This window comes from Mercurialis annua, linkage group LG2, assembly GCF_937616625.2.
Source record: "Mercurialis annua linkage group LG2, ddMerAnnu1.2, whole genome shotgun sequence".
Classification (NCBI taxonomy): Eukaryota; Viridiplantae; Streptophyta; class Magnoliopsida; order Malpighiales; family Euphorbiaceae; genus Mercurialis; species Mercurialis annua.
This window is the reverse complement of record NC_065571.1, coordinates 5,444,895-5,464,422: the sequence shown is the minus strand read 5'-3', so window position 1 is coordinate 5,464,422 and position 19,528 is coordinate 5,444,895. Positions and strand designations below refer to the sequence as shown.

At 31.6% G+C, this 19,528-nt stretch overlaps 2 protein-coding genes across 2 annotated transcripts; one reads left to right on the top strand and one right to left on the bottom strand.

Moving 5' to 3' along the window:
• The first annotated feature begins 856 nt into the window (after positions 1 to 856).
• LOC126669705 (ethylene-responsive transcription factor ERF086) lies at positions 857 to 2,061 on the top strand. Its single transcript, XM_050363246.2, has one exon. It carries the CDS (start codon positions 959 to 961, stop codon positions 1,835 to 1,837), a length of 879 nt encoding a protein of 292 aa, XP_050219203.1. The 5' UTR covers positions 857 to 958; the 3' UTR covers positions 1,838 to 2,061.
• Positions 2,062 to 5,082: 3,021 nt separating this feature from the next.
• Positions 5,083 to 10,324, bottom strand: LOC126668879 (zinc finger CCCH domain-containing protein 34). The gene is made up of 7 exons (XM_050362095.2): positions 9,929 to 10,324; positions 9,640 to 9,785; positions 9,441 to 9,506; positions 9,069 to 9,188; positions 8,655 to 8,972; positions 8,265 to 8,573; positions 5,083 to 6,113 (listed from the first exon to the last, which is right to left on the bottom strand). The coding sequence occupies exons 1-7, from the start codon at positions 10,014 to 10,016 to the stop codon at positions 5,736 to 5,738; spliced, it is 1,425 nt and encodes a 474-aa protein (XP_050218052.1). The 5' UTR covers positions 10,017 to 10,324; the 3' UTR covers positions 5,083 to 5,735.
• Between the last annotated feature and the right edge of the window lie 9,204 nt (positions 10,325 to 19,528).

The window sequence follows — 19,528 nt, the reverse complement described above, 5'->3', positions numbered from 1 at the left end:
ACCTTTTCTTTTTATTTGGAGAATATAACTAACCAGTATTAATTTTATTTATAATTCAGAAAACTAACAAATTTGAAGGAGTTATAAGATATGAGATGTATACCATGTTTTTATTTTTCAAATGTAAATTACTAAGAACATATATCTGTACATTCAAATATTCAATAGATATGTTAATTTTTTGAAAATCACTAAGCTTTTATAATACTTCATTTTGATCATGAAATATTAATTTATTCCAATTTAAGCACTAAACTGCAAAATTACAAGGAACCGGAAGTTTTTTTTAGTGATTTCATATGCCTAATTAGGCCAAACCAAAACCATTGAATTACATAGTTTAGAGTCTAGACACTAAACTTCCACAATTACTTAAATACTTTGATATTCCAAAACTAATTATAACAAGGTTATTTTTTATGTGAGAAAAAAAAGAGAAAAATCAAGATTTCAAAAGTAGGTGGAAAAAGGGAATATGGTATTCGAAAGAGATATTTTTACCTTGAGAAAAGAAAATAAGCCACTCCCCATAATATGTAGCTCCCCAAGCCTTAAAGGTATACATTTAGTTCAAATCTAATCAAATTAGTCGGTTTGATATTATTTTGGTTCAATATAGTTAATTCAATTCGAGTTGCACAAAAACTTAACTTATAAATTTTGTTATGTCCAATACTAAATCGAATTGAACCAAATCTTTTTATATCAAACCAAACAAAACCAAATTTACCGGTTCAATTATTCAGTTTGATTCGGTTTTTGCGAACCATTGAACCTACAATGGATGGAAAAGAAAAAGAAACTACTATAAATAATAGTGTTATTTTCATTCTGATTCTTCAAAAGGAGTTCTGCTTCCCCTACATCCTTCACTTTCTCTATACCTTAACAAAATCTTTACACCTATACTTATCATTTCCATTGCTTCTTTCACAAATCATTCTCTTGTTCAGTAGCAATGTCAACATCAAAAACCCTAGATAAACCCTTATATGAAACAGTCAACTTCCATGGTGGTTTTGCTCTTCTTCAGAGGAACACATCTCCTAACCTGCAAACCGGTGAACGAAGAGGAAGAAGAAAACAAACAGCAGAACCAGGCAAGTTTCTTGGAGTCAGAAGAAGACCTTGGGGTCGATATGCTGCTGAAATTCGAGACCCGAATACTAAAGAAAGACACTGGCTCGGTACTTTTGATACTGCTCAAGAAGCTGCTCTTGCTTATGATCGAGCTGCATTTTCCATTAAAGGCACTCAAGCAAGAACTAACTTTATCTACACTAATGATGATCATCATAACGGTTCGGTTCCGTTTCTTCTTACTGATCCGTTCGACGTTCAAGCTTTTCTGCCTCCATTTCTCAATATTGAACCTCATAAACAGCATCAAGAAACAAAACCCATCAACCAGAATATCAACTTCGTCGATAATCATATCGAAACTTTCGTTCAGGACAATGATCGAACACCTTACGAGCATGACAGTTTATTCTTGTTTTCTCAAGACAATGATCATCATTCAAAATCTGGGTACTTAGGTTCTATTGTCCCTGACAATTGCCTAAGACCATCTTCCAGTAATAATCCTTCAAACTCCATAACCAGCAAAGAAAATCTTGAAACTGATCACAGTTATGGATTTCCAAGCTTTGATGAGCTCAACAATGGAGTATTAAACTGGGGAGATGATCATCACCAGTGTGATGATCTTTCAGCTATTATCAATAATAATAAGCCACTAATGGTGGGAAATGAATGCATTAGTTATAATAATGGGTCAGTATCTCAAGCTACTACTCCATTATATCCTGCTTATAACGGCTATTCACTCTTTTGAGTAGGTTGCACTGAATTTTATTAAGCTACATATAGATTTTTTTATGTATTTTAATTTATGATCTATTCAGCTACCCTAAATTTATGTGTATGGGATTATTTTGTTCACTGTAGGGTTAGACATGTGAGCAAGAAGAAAAGAGATGGAATGTGTATGCATGCATGCCTATCTAGGGCTTAATAAAGAAGTCGGTTGGTTTATATAAAGTGTGCTTGTTTCAAGGGCAGAAAGTGTTGTTACTTACTTAATTGGCAAAATACTTTTCTTCATCTATATAATATGTTTGACCAAACTAACAAAAATATAATTTATTTTTTTAGTACAATCTGATCCGATAATTATGCAATTTACAATCTATGATAGGTTTATTTAATTTTCAATTTAAATATCGCGTATATATTTTTGGCCTTGTAGTTTTCAGTTTAAGGTCGTCATAATTATTTCATAGCGCTTTTTAACCTGAATAATAAATTAATTTTACAAATAATCATCCATAGAACTAAAACTAAAATATCAATTATAAGAATAAATTTAAAATTAGAGTTGGATATCTTAAATTGTAAAATTGACAGATTAGAAAAATTAAACCACAAAAAGATACTTTTAAATGCTTAGCCTATGTAACATCATTTTGACTGAATCATTAGATACGCAAATTAATTAAGAAGTATAGGTTGTCTGATTCTTGTGTCTTTCTTTGCCTCATCTTTTCTCGACAGAACTAACGCCACTTAAACTCTGGATGACTCATACTTATCATTTTTAAAGCACAATTATTCACTAATCACCAGTTAATTAATTTACTTCATTCTGCTCCCCTTCTGCTCTTCAGTTAGAATCAAAAAATAGTTGTGTGAAACGAACAAGTGTAACTAATTAAGTAGTTGGTACGTAGTATCCGAATCGTGTTCAAAATTGAGAGATTCTGGTCCGGCCCGGGTCATTTGAAAAAAAGGAGATATTGTTGCTGTTAGAAGGACCATGCATGCATGCCTACACCACTTTTAAAGATAACAACTACATAGGTAGGGGTGAGAAAAAAAACCGACTGACCAAATTAATCGACTGGACTGATGACCAGTAGTCCATTTTGACCGTTCGGTTCGGTTTGACTATGAATTTGGGTTCAATTGGTTCAATTTTGATAAAAAAAAATGGCTTGTTTTCATTTATTAGTTCGGTTTGATATTTAAATTATCTAAATTAACTGAATCGGCTTTTATCAGTTTTGCGTGAACCAAAACTCGCATGTTCGGTCGATTTGTATTTGATTAGGATTTTTTGTTCGGTCTATCCAATTTTGAATATTATGTCAATCGGATAATACAATTTGATCGCTATTGGTTTGGAGATTTTTTATTAGGTTTTGACCGAATCAACCGAATGCTCACCTCTATACACAGATTCATGATCTACATACGCCAAATACATCATAAAATGTGCTATTTGTTTTTATTTCACTTATGTTATAATTGGTTTATGAAATAGATAAAGAATAGAATAGCTATTTATTACTTTGGTTTATGGAACAGTAATTCGATGACTCGTAGAATAAATACTCCGCGCAAAAAATAAAAAATAACTATTTTATTTTTTTAAGGAGTAACTATTTTATTTCATGTTATTTTATTTTAACTATGTTTGATTTACCAAATGGAATAGCATGAAATGATACAATTATTTCATTAAAAAAATTAAATAGCCATTTTTATTTTTTGCGCAGAGTATTTATTTTATAAAATCATGAAATAACTATTCCATGAAACGAAGAAAAGATAGAGAATAACTGTTTTGTGAACCAAACATGACCTACATATTATTTTACTTCATGAACCATATATAAGTTTAGTCCTTAATAAATATTCCACACTTAAATAGCTTTTTAACTATTTATTTTTTTCGAAAAAAAAAACTATTTATTTTGTATACTCGTGGTCTTTTATGGATGAAATTATAGAAAACACCATCGTTTATGTTAATTAAAACAAAACTTCATAAAAAAGAAACATGAAGTATACAAATATAAAATATTTATTAAGGATCAAATAAGATAATTTATATAAACTAGAGCCATCTACTTACTCTCACATATCAAAATTATTCTTAGTATAGGGTATTTTAAAAACAGGACAAGACCTGGCAGTCGGACTGGTTCAACCAAAAATTAACGCCTGATCGTAAAAGTTGTTTTTAATATATTTAATAAATCAATCGGAACAATTAATTGAATCGGTTCAACAAGTTGGATTCATAAACTGTGGGCCTCTCCGATTCGGCCACGGCCTCGGTTCAGTTAATGCTTAAAACAATGCCTAGTATTTCCAACTATGTTAAATACTGACCAGTATGGGGGAGCCTAATCTATATTTGGAATTTTAGTTTGATACCAAAATCAGCCACTTGATAAGTCCAAAGAGAAGAGTTTTTTTTTTTTTGAAATCATCAAATCTCATTAAATCGAATATGAAACAGTTACATTTGTAAGAAATTCGGAATAATTCGAAAACTAAATCCGATGACCTGACATGGAACAGACAACATGCTGCCTGATTCGCAGATCTTACTTACGAAAATAAAAATAAATTATTAACTGTTTCGCTAAATAAGTGCAGTCTTCGATCACTCGTCGATCAAAACTTATCCAATCACCCACAAACTCAGAGCATTCCATTCAATCACCACTTGATAACTCCTTCATAAAAAAGAGACAAAAGAGAAGAGTTGATTTAGAAGGAAACATAAGGTCAAGCTAGATTGACCAATCAGCTAACAGCTGCAGAGTATAGAACACCATAATCTTTGATGCTGCACAGTTAAAAGGAGAGCTTAGAATATAGCCTCAGGCTCAGCTTTTCAACTATTCAACAATCTTGGGAATATGAACCTTCAACCGAACAACTAAAAGTGAACTCAGCCCTATCAAAGAATTCTGCTAAAATGTGCTGTTGGGTTACTGAACTATAGATCATTTCTTTAACAGTTGACATCATTTCATTTATTAAATTTTGATAGACGGGAGATTATTATATCAATTCCAGCCGAAAATTGCTTATGTGGCACGAGCACGTCAAATAATCACAAAATTTCATTACCGTGTAAGCAATTTTTGACCTGAATTGCTGTAGCTGTTTGTAAAAAGCATATAGTTCCGTAACCGTAAAAACTTTTAACCCTACACCTGGACAAATACAGAGCATGATAAAATGTAAAATGTGAAATCCAAATGGGCAAAGATTATTACAGAGTAAGGAGTAATTCTTCATATAATTGTATTTCATAATAAAAGAGTATCAATGACAATTCAATTGTCACAACATAACTATGTACCTAATCACATATAAGGCAGCATTTAAATGCCTCCTTTTTGAGTCTTCTGTAATTGCTTTTTCTTTTTCTTCTTTTCACAATTAACCCCAGACAAAAAAGAGGGGGAACAACAACATTTCGGAAACCTGTTCCCAACTATAAAGAACATAAACAGAGACGGAGGCGACAGATGGGACTGGTATTTTCGATGACGGGTACGTGGAGCATAAATAAACACGGACATGATCCTGAAACCAGAGACATTTGGTACAGGTGTAGAATTGCCCAAGGGAGCTGCAGAATTTTGTTTGGTTATTATAAGATATAAAGGTGGAAGGCTATCCGGGGATTGCTGAACATTTTGGTGGTTGCCATTTCTTATTCAAGGGATAAATGATATGGCTGAATATGAACACAAATTATCGGACCTAACGAGTTCTAGAACTGAATCGTGGAACCATTGTAATTGAGGAATCGAAGCCTCCTATTTGAGAGACTGAAAAAGAGAATAAAATAAAAGAGAAGGGAAAAGTTGTACTTCTCTTGAATATGATCAAAAAGTAGTTTGAGGTGCCGCGAGCGAGCCTCTGTGCTACTGGGCGCCACTACTGCTGCCGGTTGACGGGCCAGAACTCTGGCTAGACTGTTGCATATCAGTATGGGGGAGAGTACCACTCCTTGAGAATACCGAGCCCACCAATCTACTAGACGTGTTCATTGATGAAGACATCCTGGTTGAACCGAAGTCCTTGCTCAACCCTGAATTGAGTTCAGGCCGTAATTCAGAAGACGAGGATGATGGGGCTAGAGTACCCATTGAAGAGCCCACAGGGTAAGGTGCAACAGGCATATCTGAAAGGGAAGATGCAGATGGACTGTAACTCAATGTTCCCATTGGATGATCAAATTTGCAAGCAGGTCCAAATTTGCACTGTCCCCGTTGCGTATAGTGAGTACATGGAGGTGCACCCTGGTAACCATAAAGGAAGATTAGATTCATCACAATCTTAGCAGTGATAAAAGTTGATCAAGTTACAAGCAAGCATCTGAATACATAACCACCATACAAAATTGTGCACAATGTACTGACTAATGGATGCTATTTAAAAATCTTAACCGATAAGAACAAGTTGAAACACAAAGAGCGGGGAGCAATGTCAATCTGCTTATGCTTAAGATAGTATCTGTCTAAAATCTATGAGAATTGTCGAATCATCATACAAGTGACATGATGACTGAGAAACTAGTCTTTGTCATGATAATACATATTGGAATAATACCTACCTATAAAATTGATACCAAAAATATGGAAAATGAAATGACTTGTTAAATGTGTCTATTGAGAAATCTAGTGGAAATGATAGCAGACAGAAGATATGAGAGTTCTCAACCACAAAACTCTGTACATTGATCCCTTAAACTAGCTAATCATCATCTTAAACTGACACAAAACAAACCACAAAGATGGTTTCTTCTTGTAGTTATTTCTCAAGATGTAAATAAACCACCATTATTCAATTAATGATATAAAATATTTGCAACTTTGCAAAAATCAATTGCAGTGAAAGTGATCAGATCATGGAAATGAAGGATCGTGTTAACTTGAATCAGATAAAAACATGCTAGGAAAATAAGGGGAAAAGAGAAGAGTTTTTTCTAAAAAGAATTCCAATTGCATAAATTCTTTCCAAAAGAAATTGCCAACTTTTGTCAATGATAGTAGCAGAATCTGTCTTTATCTAAGTCCAATCTTCTCAGAAGCTTACACTCATACGTAATTCCAGTGAATTACCAACACAAAGGCTACCATACCCTAAATCAATGCACACAATTTTAACAACGAAGAACAACAGATCCATACATAAAACAAGCAAAGAACAAAACAAATAAGGAAGAGATATCCCTTCTTATTGAATAATACTGAAAACGTTTTGAAGATACAACTATACAAGATTCCAGTTTGCTGTCTCTTACCAAATAAAACTTTTATGTTAGTTTGCTATGAATCATAGATTAGAGAATAAAGAATGCTGTTAAGCTGTCTCTTACCAAATAAAACTTTTATGTTAGTTTGCTATGAATCATAGATTAGAGAATAAAGAATGCTTAACAGCAGATTATAAATATTGTACCATAACATAAGTTTATGGGCAGGGGAAAAAAGATGAGAATTAGCAGGTTCTGAATAATGCAAAATGGTTCTAGTAAGAAAAAACTAAACAGTCTTCAACAAAGAAGATAAGCAGCAAAAGCTCATGTTTCAACAACTGTAAAATTGAGTTGAAGGCCAGAGTCAGCTGCAAGCGAGGTGGAATTGAAATGTGTAAAATTGCTGAGAATGACAGGCAACAATAAAGGAGGTCAAGTTGAATATTGAGCAAACAAAAACATCCATAACCACATAATACAGTTGACATATAGACGATTGTAATGAGATGACCGACTGCCTCAATATCCCACTTTTATGGCCAAATGCACAGAGAAACTCGAAGCTGCTGTTTCAATGCATGAGGTCAATGCATGAGGATATATGAGCCCCTCAACGAGGCATCAATTTATAGCACAGCTTTTTATAGGCAGATATACATCTAAAGTACAATTTGAAAGAATCTCATGCACGAGAACTTACACTTAATTGAAAAAATAGTATCTTCAGAACATTTACCAGAATTCAAAGATCAAATGCATAATGCTCGGTGCATTATTATGAAAAAGGAGGAGAGTTCCAAACTAAATTCATGCTAAATCCTATAAAGGATGACATATACAATTAGCAAAGATATTGACATTGGAAAAAGTTGTAAACTTTCAAAGCAAACTCCAAGTCAAGTATTGAGCAGCAGATGGCAAAGAAAAAAAATCTCAACATTCATCTAGCAAGTCTGCAGTGAGCATGTGCATGTCCATATTACTACTGTGTTAATAAACGCAGAGCTGATTGCATGTCTATCAACCTTTTAGATGCTGCAGAATTATCACAGATAAGGGAGGAAGCTACGGAAAGAGTGGCGCAAACGCAAGTAGCAAAATTTATCAGGAGAGAAATAGCGAGAAACAAGATATCAAGTTAGCGTAGCACATATTCTCAACATCGGAACCAAATTCACAAGAGCATGCTTACCGGACGTAAAGGGAGGCCCATTGGGCTGAGAATGATATTTGTTTTGGGTGATATCAATTCTGGCGGATGATGATATCTACACGATGATCCAAATTTACACTCGCCAGTTTTCAAGTAATATTGGCATTCCGGTTGACCAGGCCTTTCTGGAAATGATGAGTCGCTGCTACCTGATGGACCAACTGAAATAGGAATGGGTTGATAAGCTCCTGTGTAAGCAGGTGCTGAAGGAGATAACTGTGTTAACCCATATAAACCTGATCCAATCCCCTGCTGAGTACTAGGAGATGCAACTGGGCTTCCAGGTGCCTGAACCAGAAGGTATGATAATTAAAAGAGTGGACGAATTCAACCAACTTTTGTGAATTAAAAAAGCTCTCGTTTACATACTGGGTAGTGACTCCAACTTGGATATGGAAGTACACCAGGGGAAACCATCATTGGACCATAAGGACCCTGTACGTAAGACCCTGGCAGCAGAGGAGGCCTCGCAACTACTAATCCATACTGTTGAGTAGAAGGAACAGATGAAGACTGCACAGTGGGATATAATGCAGGAGCATGTACAGGAGGAGGTAAAGGTGCAACGTGCGGAGCTGGTGACTGGGCTTGCATTTGCAAATTCGCAGGCTGCGGATGGTGGAATTTACAAGTTGCGCCAAATTTACATTGCCCAGTCTTTACATAGTATGTACATTCTCTTTCGCCCTGTTGACAATCAAAACCCAGAGTTAAAACCAAGCTCAAAAGACCAACATGACAGATAAACTAAAGCTTAAACATCAATTCGCAAAATATACACACCGGGCGTAATGGGTATCCATAGTAATTTAGTGGCACGGGATTAACCGAACCTCCACCTTGTTTAGGGTGGTGGTACTTGCAGGAAGCGCCAAATTTGCATGTCCCTGTCCTCATAAAATACTGCAATCACAAGCAACCAACAATGACATAATCAGTACAGCATGCAAAATAAAAAATGTGATATTAATCACAAAAGACCATTTAAACACCGTGGCCAACGTGATAATACCGAATAGCAACAACTTCAACTCGAACTGTATATAACAGCACCCTCATTGCAAGGCAAAATTAATGTTACATTGTGAAAATTTGCACATCAATCAAGCTCTAATATATATTCCGACAGAACAAACAGCTCTAAATATGAAGTACCTGGCATACAGGCTGGCCAACTCGCTCCGGAAACTCTCCAGCAGCAGCTCTTGCAGCTCCCAAGACCTAAAAATCATCATCACCAAAAAAGAAACATAATATCATTCACAGATCTTATTCTATTACGGTATAACTGAAATTCAAATTTTATGATCACTTAATATAAAAGCTCAATTCAATAAGAGATTAATATTATTACCGCGCCACGGTCACGAGGATGATTGAACCGACACCTCGACCCGTAACCACAAAAACCGGTTCTCAAATAATAAATACAATCAGCTTCTTCGGGTCTCTCCGGGTACCCGGATTCACCATCTCCTAATCCCAGCTGCCAACCACCCTCTACATTAACAAACACAATATTAATTATAATCAGAATCCAAACACATAATACAGATTAATAAAAATACGAGATCATAATAATAAAAGACATTTTTACCATTTCACCCCTCGAAATACAAAATGCAGGTTAAAATGTAACTTACCTTCAAGTCCAGTTTCCGGTCCGGACGCAGTCCATTCCGGTGACGGATCGGACTGCGTTCCCTCTTGGGACCGACCGTACCGGTCCATCCCGAAATTCGCGGAAAAAACCGTGAAAGAACAAAACAAGAATATTCCGTTACACGCTTTCTCCGGCAGTTAACAGATTGAGAATCCGATCAAATGGGGAGGAGCTTTCTAGAGAGAGAAAGCTCTGACAGACCCAAACTGAGATTTTTTTTTTCTTTTTACACTCGCAACACTGCACACAGCACAGTGTTTGGGTTTATTTGATTTTTTTTTTTACAGATTTTTTTTAAAAGATTTTTTTCTTTCGGAGTTTCTCTCTCTACTTTCTCATTGATTTGGCTGTTTGGTTTTAATTTTTGATCTTCTTTCTTCCTTTATTTCCTAGTGTTGGTGGTTTTTATACGCGCCAAACAGAGCAGAAATCACCTAAAAATAATTACTAATTTATTAAAATATTAAAATAAGATGAAAAGTGTAAATGTCAAGGAACCAGAAACAAACAAATAAACTCGACGTATACTGAACGAGTCTAACTATAAAACAGCATTTTTAAACATTTTAAATACAGATTAATTTCCGCTCGCGCTAAAAATTAAAAGATTACATATATGAATATAGTTTTAAATTTCTGATCTTGTTCTCGTCTAAATCAAGAGAATGTTTTACCAATTCACATGCGTTTAGTCGATAAGAAAAGGAACTTTTTAAATGAAACTATTTATTTGTCTGTTTAGTTTAATTTTCTTTTTCTAAAAGCTACTGGATTTGACGGTACTGCCCTTACCGTTTTGACGGTGATGGTGGTGTTTGTTTGGGTGTGACGCTGACAAAGTTGTCTTTATGACCATTGTGTCATTACAAAAGTGTTAATTAGATTTTTATCAAGTAGTTTAACTAAAATGATGTAATCCTGTGTAAGTGAGTGCATAGAATGGAGGTGAGATGAAAGCGTAACGTGGCACGAAAAGAGGATCTTCCTTTGCTTTGTAAAAGGAGTTACAAAAGGGGACCTATTAAAAGTGTTTTTGTTTGTTTATTTAACCTCCTGTCATTCTATGACTATATTGATTATCTTCCACACTTCATACCAAAATATAAATATCTATACTATATATAAAAGCACAGACGGGAAGGACATGCAAATTTACTGAATAATCATTTTCAGTTTACTACTAAATAAAAATTTTATAGTCATTAACTAATTAGTTATTTAATTAATCACTATTGTAATTAAAATCATAATTCGAATAGGTAACTAAATTATCTCCAATTTAGTTTTTAATATGTAAAAAATAACTAAATTATCTCCAAATTAGTAGGAATACCTATCTTTTAGTTTGATTGAACTACAAAATTAAAATACTGTATTTGGTCAATATATTATTATTTAAATTTCTATCTTATTAATTTTAAAGAAATTATTAATAAAATTAAATTAATTATTTAATTATGGTTATTATAAAACCAAAAGAAGAATAAATTCAGTATAGAAAAAGATTTAATAACCAAATATATTATATTTATTTTTATAAATTTTTTTAACTAATTTAATATTAATTATAAATAAAAAAAATTGGTATAATTATAATAAGTTTACTAATATGTTCATTGACGAGTTACGTTACGAGCCACGTGCATAGCACGTAATGCGAAACTAGTAATATTAAAAGAAGGCAAAAAAATCGATTTTTTCTAAAAATACATATCAATACTTTTATTTTTTGGCTTATCTTCTGAAAAACCCCTGACCTTTAAGCCCTAATTCATTTGCACCCTCACCTTACAACATTTTCAATTTTACCTTAATTTCTCAAATTTCCACCTTTCGATTTTCAATTGCACCTTCAAAATACTAAATTGACCTCTTTTCATTAGAAAAAGTTTAAATCAATACTTTATATTTTAACGCATATTCTAAATGATTCTCAATGTTAAAATTTTAACAATTTAACTATATTTCTTAACAAAATATTTTAAAAATTAAAAAATTACAACCGAAAACCGCAACCCACAGCCGCCACCTTTTTCCAGCCACCGACACCCATTCATTGCCAGAACATAATTCGATCCCACCATTTTTTAACAAAAAAAAAATTAACAAATTTTTTTAAATAAAAATTAACAAATTTTGTTTAAAAAAATGTGGAAGAACAGCCATGGCTGTTCTTCATTTTGAAAAGCAGAGGGTTGTTCTTCCTTGAAGAGTTCTTCAAGGAAGAACAGCTCCGGAGAAGACCACCAGAATTTTTTTTCCCGGCGGTCAGTTTGTGGTGGCGGTCTTTTTAAAAAAAATTAAAAGATATTTTGGTTCGGTTTTAAATCGGATGATATGGATTTTTTTTAATTAAATTTAAATTAAAAATAATATAAAGAATATTTTTTAAAAAATATTAACATTGAGTACTATCTAGAATATTTGTTGAATTATAAAGTATTAATCTGAACTCTTTTTAAGTGAAAAGATGTCAATTTAATATTTCGAGGGTGCAATTGAAAATCGAAAGGTGGAAATTTGAGAAATTAGGGTAAAATTGAAAATATTGCAAGGTGAGGGTGCAAACGAATTGAGGGTTAAAGATGGAGGGCTTTTAAAGGGATTAGCCTTATTTTTTTAGTATAATTAAACTTTCGTGTTTTTAAAATTGGAAAATTAAATATTTACTGTTTTTAAATCAAATAAATAAACCCTTTTAACTTACTTTTTGGAACTCTCAAATTTTCGGTAAATATTTTAAATATTAAAATTATTTTTGAACTTTTTTCCTATGATTATAAGAGACATGTCAGGCATTGACAAGTGTTTCTAATGATATTGGACAAAAAATATTTGTTTTATTTGAAAATAAAAAAGGTTTAATTGTACCAAAATAATTAAAAAATTGATATGTACTTTTATACAAATTATAAGGGTTTCTTTATATTTTTCACCTTAAAAGAATGATCTATTTTAACTGGGATAAAAAAATATTATAAATAAAACTTATTGAGTAATAAGGATATATAATATTTAGCTAGTTCTTTTTTATTACAATTTTGTATAATATTAAAACTATTGGTATATATTGAATTTAAAAAATAAAAAAGTGCATTATTGAGAAATGAGAATGTTGAGAGTTTTTATAGATTCTCATATTTCTTAGAAAAGCTCATTTGGTTGAGTTTATACTCTTATTTGGATTTGGGCCTAAAGGATATTCAGTTTTGTAAATAGGTTAGGAGTTAAATCCTTCTCGATTGACCACACGCGTCGTCCGGTCAGCCGGATTGGCCTGGTTCAAGAATTTATACCATATCTGCTCTGATTGCGATTTATTTTGGAAACTGTTTTTGATTTATTAATGTTTTTCCTTTCCTATTTTTTATATACATTTTGTCTTCTCCATTTGTGAAGGCATCAATTTTAACACAACCATTTTCTAAACAAGCAAAAAGAGTTCTTGAGCAACAAAACGGAAAGAGTGTAACAGACCAATGAATACAGTGCATTGTTCATCAGAGTTTGGATTTTATCATGCGGACGACGTGGTACGTACGAATGCCTGCACCAACAGAGGCGGAGCAGCGAAACGTCTTAAAGAGAGCGATCTATTTCGCGAATCAGCCATAAATATTTCAGTAATTTCATTCCATTTCATAAATTGTTCCAACAATTTTAAGATGTATACAGTTTGTGCGATGGCTAATGATAATGTTCCTGGTTTTGAATTTGCTCGTTTTGATGTTAATAAACTATTTTGTTTTGAGGGTTCCATTTCAAAAGCTGGAGGCAGCAAATTTTATTTTATTTCTCACCATGAAAATTTTTGCTACTGTCCTTACTACTCATATGCTTGTTGTTGTTGATACTGTCGAGAGTTACGAACTGGATAAACAGACTGTTGATTTACAACAATGACTTAACAATCATTATTTGTGTAAAAAAATTATATTAAATGCTTTGTGTGATGATTTGTATGACTATTATAATTTTAATAATTATAAGTCAGCAACGGAGATCTGGGATGCGCTGCAAAAGAAATATGACACAGAGGAGGCTATAACAAAAAAAATATAATGTCAGCTGGTACTTGAAATATTAGATGACAGATGACAAATCTGCCGAGGCTCACTCTCATGAGTTGCATAAAATTGCTCATGAGATAATCTCATAAGTATGGTTCTTAAGGAATAATTTCAAGTTGCTATTTTGATTAATGAACTGCCTCATTCGTGGAAGGATTTCAGAATTCTCAATGGCACAAAACCAAGAAGTTCTCGCTGGAAAGTTTGATTACCCGTCTTCGGATTGAGGAAGAGGCAAAAAAAACATGATTAGGAATATGAGATGCTTGTTGTTTCTTACAGCACCAAAAATTCAGTTCTGCAATTTTGAAGTCAAATAGAAAAAAAAAATTAAAAATCAGAATCGCAATGCGAACTCAACCAAAATGTGACTCGTAATAGAATCGAATCAGAATGGTAATCCTACTGGGAACCATAGTGAGACATCAACCATCTGCCAAAAATGACCTACCACCGTTTTTGTGTTTCAACTGTGGAAAATCGGGTCATATGGCACGCAAGTGTCGGAACAGACCAGGTGCTGCCCTTAGGCTAACCTGACTGAAGAACCGTTTGTGGCTATGATTTCTGAAATGTAGTCTGAGATCAATCTTATTGGTGATTGGATGGGTGGTCGGTAGACACATGCGGATCTCGCCATATCTTCCATGATTGTGCTATGTTTAAGACATATACTGCTATTGAAAATAAGAAAATGTTGTTGGGTGACACTCACACTACTATTGTTGCTAGAATTGGAAATGTCGAACTGAAGTTTACTTCGGAGAAGACATTTATTTGAAAGGATGTCATGCATACTCCTATGATGAGAAAGAATTTGGTGTCTAACTATCTTCTTAATAGAGCTGAGTCTTTTCAAACTATTGGGGTGATTTATACACCATCACTAGAATGGTACTTTTATGGGAGAGGGTTATTCTTGTGAGAATATGTTAAAGATGAATATTGAAATTAATAAAGTAGTTGCTTCTGTTTACATGTTGTGTGATTTTAATATCTGGCATGTTAGACTTTATCACGTTAATAAAAGGATTAATAGTAATATGAGTAATTTAGAATTAATTCTTAAAATGAGCTTAAATGATTTTGATAAATGTGAATTTTGTAATTAGGCTGAAATCATAAAAACATCGCATAAATCAGTAAACCAGAGAATCTGAACCTTTAGATTTAATTCATTCTAATATATGTGACCTTGATGGAACCTTAACAAGAAATGGTAAACGATATTTTATCACTTTTATTGATGATTGTTGCGATTTTACATATGTGTACTTGGTGAACAATAAGAATGATGCGCTTGACATGTTTAAATTACGTATGAAAGAAATTGAAAATCAATTTAATAAGAGAATTGAAAAAATCGCAGTGATAGAGGTATTGAATACGATTCAAGCTTATTTGTTGTCTTTTATAATTTGCATAGGATTGTACATGAAAAAATTGCACCATATTCACTTGAAATGAAGGGTAAAACCGAAAAAAATATAAAATTATTGAAGTTGTTGTTTCTATTTTATTGAATTCTGATGCTGCTTCTTATTGGTGAGGTGACATATTGTTGACTGTTTGCTATATGCTAGACAGAGTTCCAAAAGCTAATAACAAGATTTCACCTTATGAGATTTTGAAGAACATATAACTAAACTTGTCTTGTTTGAAAATTTTGGATTGTTTAGTCTATGTTCGGATTCTTTATCAAAAGATTCAAAATGGCAAGTATAGCATATGAATATGTTTTCATTGAGTATGTAGTTAATATGAATTAGATATGTAAGGCGTAGAAAACACTTACGACAACAATATTCTAAGTTGTTTGTTATCATTATTAATTTTTGTACTTAGTATTTTCCATTTTTATTAGTTTAATTTGAAATTCAAAAACATCTATTATTCTATAGCTCACATTATATATTAGTTAGTTAGTTTAGTACTAAATACAATCCTCGTGGGATCAATACTATACTTACCATTATATAACTTATATGAGATATTGTACACTTGTAATTTTGTGCATTAGTAGCATTCTCAATAATATAAACTGCTGAGTGTTCTTCTTTGGTATAACAAAACTCCATCTAGGAAATAATTTTACAGGTTGACGTGATTTCTAAGATTCGCCATTTTTTTAGAGGCTTTTTATGAATATCATTTTGTGATACAAAGTGTTGGCAAAGCGAGAAGTTTAATATGATTTATTCTGTCCTAGATGTGGTGAGTATAAAGAATCTATTCTCAATGTGTTTAAGGAGTGCACTTGGACTCAGTATTTATGACTTAATTACACTTTAGACATTCGAGTCGAAGGAATGGTTTCGCCGAATATCTCAACTCGGATCATCTGAATTCTTTCAACGTTATTTCGAATAATTTTTGCTCTTTTTATGGTGTTATTATGGAATATATGCTGTGTTATAAATGCCTTAATTTTTTTATCAGAAAAATTATAATGTCCAAGTGCTCCTGTACGGTGTGATGCTTCATGTTGTCTGCACACAATAACATAAATCTGCGCAGCAAGGGCATAGTTGTATTGTTATTGTCCAGTGGAAAAAGCATCATCCGAGTTATCATAAAATTAAATTTGATTTGACGCTTAATTCATGTAAGATGCAAGCAGCTATGAGACTGGTGTCTCATGATCATTATAGTCAGGTGTCTACATGGAGCAAAATTCCCGCAGTTGGTGATGCTACACGAGGTGAACCGAATGCAATTCTTTATGTCTCAAAATTGATTGAGATTGTCGTATTTGTCTAGTTATGCTGAAGAGCGACTCTAGCACTGTTAACTACAAAATGCAGCAAAACTCGTTTGGTTATCCTATTATTGCTTTATTCATGAAGATAATTTTCATTTGGTCTTTTCGGGTTGATAGTGTTAGCCTTTATTTTGTTTATATAAATTGTAGTCAAGTTAATCATAATTTAGCTAAATGAACATGAACGCTTCAAGATGATATCATGATGAGTAAATTACTCTAAGGGGGTGTTTGGTTGGACCAAAAGAAAGCCATGAATGGAAATAGGTCATTTCCATTCCCATAGAATATGTTAGTTTTATAATACAAACCCGCAATGGAAATTCAAAAATCCATGAAATGTGAATCACTCATTCCCTCCCTCACCCATGGAATTGATTTTTCATTTTTATAAGAATTAAAATTAAATAAAATATTTTAATTATACATAAATAATATATAATTATTAAAAATAATTTCAAATATTTATTTAAAAATTGAAATGTTTATTTTAAAAATATTTTTTTAAAAAATAAAATAAAAAAATAATTCTTTTAGAAATTAAAAATATTTCTTAAAAAATAAAAAAAAATTATTAAAAAATAAAAACATATTTTTTTTTAAATATAAAAATATTTTTTAAGAAAATATAAAAATGTTTTTTAAGAAAATATAAAAAATAAAATAATTCTTTCAAAAAACTAAAAAATAATGTTTTAAGAAATTATAAACAATATTATTTTTAAAATTATTGAAAATTAATAATTTTTTTAATAAATAGTAATTTTTTTTTAAGTTCTACCAATTCGCATTACTACATTAATTTATTGAACCAAACAACAAATAAAAACAATCATTCTCACTCTTATTTCTTTTCATTCCCATTCCGATTCTGATTTCCAACTTTGAACCAAACGGCCCTTAAGGCCCTCCACATATGTCATAATTCACAGTTTGAAAAACAAATGATTGGTATCTCATTTTTTTTATTTTTTTTACAATTAAGGGCTTATGTTAGTTCTGTTGATAATTTGTTATTTACTTTTAAATAATTTGGTACGTCGCTTTTATTTATGTTAACGATTTGGTACCTCGACTTCAATCATGTTAACGATATGATACCTCGACTTCAATCATGTTAACAATATGATACCTCATTTGATACGATTTGATACTTCACTTTTAATTCCGTTAGCGGTTTAGTGCCCGCATTGAACAAAAAGATTGTAATTGTTTGTAAAATCAAATGAGGTATCAAATTGTTTGATTTTCAGACAAGAGGTATCAAATTATAAATTATGACATATATAGGGGTCTTATAGTAATTTGATCTATTATGATTATGGAAGATCTTCCAAATTATATGTAGTCGTACTTTTTAGAGGATTTTCTCTTTATGACTAAATAACGATATTTTATCTATTTAAAAATAAAAATAACTAATTAATTCATTACATATCCTTAATAATTTTAATAGTCTTATTATAAATATTTTTGATTTAAATCTATCCAATAATATGCAGTAATATTGGAAGCTGAAACTAACTTTGATTTGATGAGTTGATAATACAATTGAAATAATGTTTTGTTATAGTACAAATAACCTCATGTGGCGAAATGTTTAAAACATGTAAACTTTATTTTAGCATTTAAAATATGATGTTTAAACTCAACTACCATGTAATTATTTGGATTAATGATGCACCATAACTTTGAAAAAGTTAAGTTTTTCAGTTTTAAAAATATTTGTGCATTGGAGCACTTTGAAATTCACATAAAACAATTAGACATCTATGTTGTTAATAGAAATCTATTTTTTATTGAAAAGAAAAACTATAGAGTTATCCAAAAACTTGTTTGGGCATGATATAAACCGGTTAAGCAGTTCAAATTAAATACTATCATTTAATAAAATTATAGGCATAGTGTATTAAGAAAATGTAAATTTATTCATTTATTGTTTAATAAATAACTAAAAAAAGTTTGTATATATCCAAACTATATATAAAAGAAAAAAAAAATTGAAATTTAACTATTTCTCTACGGATGTAAATAAACTTGTTTGAAAAATTTAAAAATATAATTTATAACTAAACAAATTTTATATTACTTATTTATTTTAATGATTTTTAAAAATATTAGAATATATATATATATATATATATATATATATATATATATATATATATATATCAGTTAACCATCGATTTAACACTTCAAATCCCAAATTTAAACCAAAAAACATAAAATTTTAAAAATTAAACTTAAACTAATGTTTTGAATCGGTTAATCATATTTTTCGGTTTGATTTATCAATTTTGGTTAAACTGTTTGACATTTTATTCCACCCTGCAATTATTACTTTCAACTATAAATTAGGAAATTTTAGATTATTTATTGCATTGCTACTTCCTCTTTTGTGGACGCACCAATATACAATCCAGGATGAAAAGATAAATATTTTTTTTTCTATGACAAATTTTATCTCGTAAAACTATATTTATACAGTTCTGAGAAAAATTAAGACATTTACTCTCTCTCTCTCTCTGTGTGTGTGTGTGTGTGTGTGTGTGTGTGTGTGTGTCTTTTTTCTTCTTCTCTATTTTTTGTTTCATTTCGTCTTCATCATTTCTTATATGAATTGTCGATGCCGCTCTGTCGTTATTTCGTATTTAATTTTAGCGGTTTTCTTAACTCGTGGTTATTATTATGATTATTTTTAATTTTCAAATCTAAAAAAATTGCTCTTGATTTTTTTTAGTTTTATTTA

Excerpts from the sequence above, each read along its gene's own strand:
- LOC126668879 (XM_050362095.2), bottom strand. The coding sequence starts at position 10,016 with ATGGACCGGTACGGTCGGTCCCAAGAGGGAACGCAGTCCGATCCGTCA. Across the intron at positions 9,786-9,928 it reads ACCGGAAACTGGACTTGAAG|AGGGTGGTTGGCAGCTGGGA; the intron begins GTAAGTTACATT and ends TTGTTAATGTAG. Across the intron at positions 6,114-8,264 it reads TGGGCCTCCCTTTACGTCCG|GGTGCACCTCCATGTACTCA; the intron begins GTAAGCATGCTC and ends TATGGTTACCAG.
- LOC126669705 (XM_050363246.2), top strand. The coding sequence starts at position 959 with ATGTCAACATCAAAAACCCTAGATAAACCCTTATATGAAACAGTCAAC.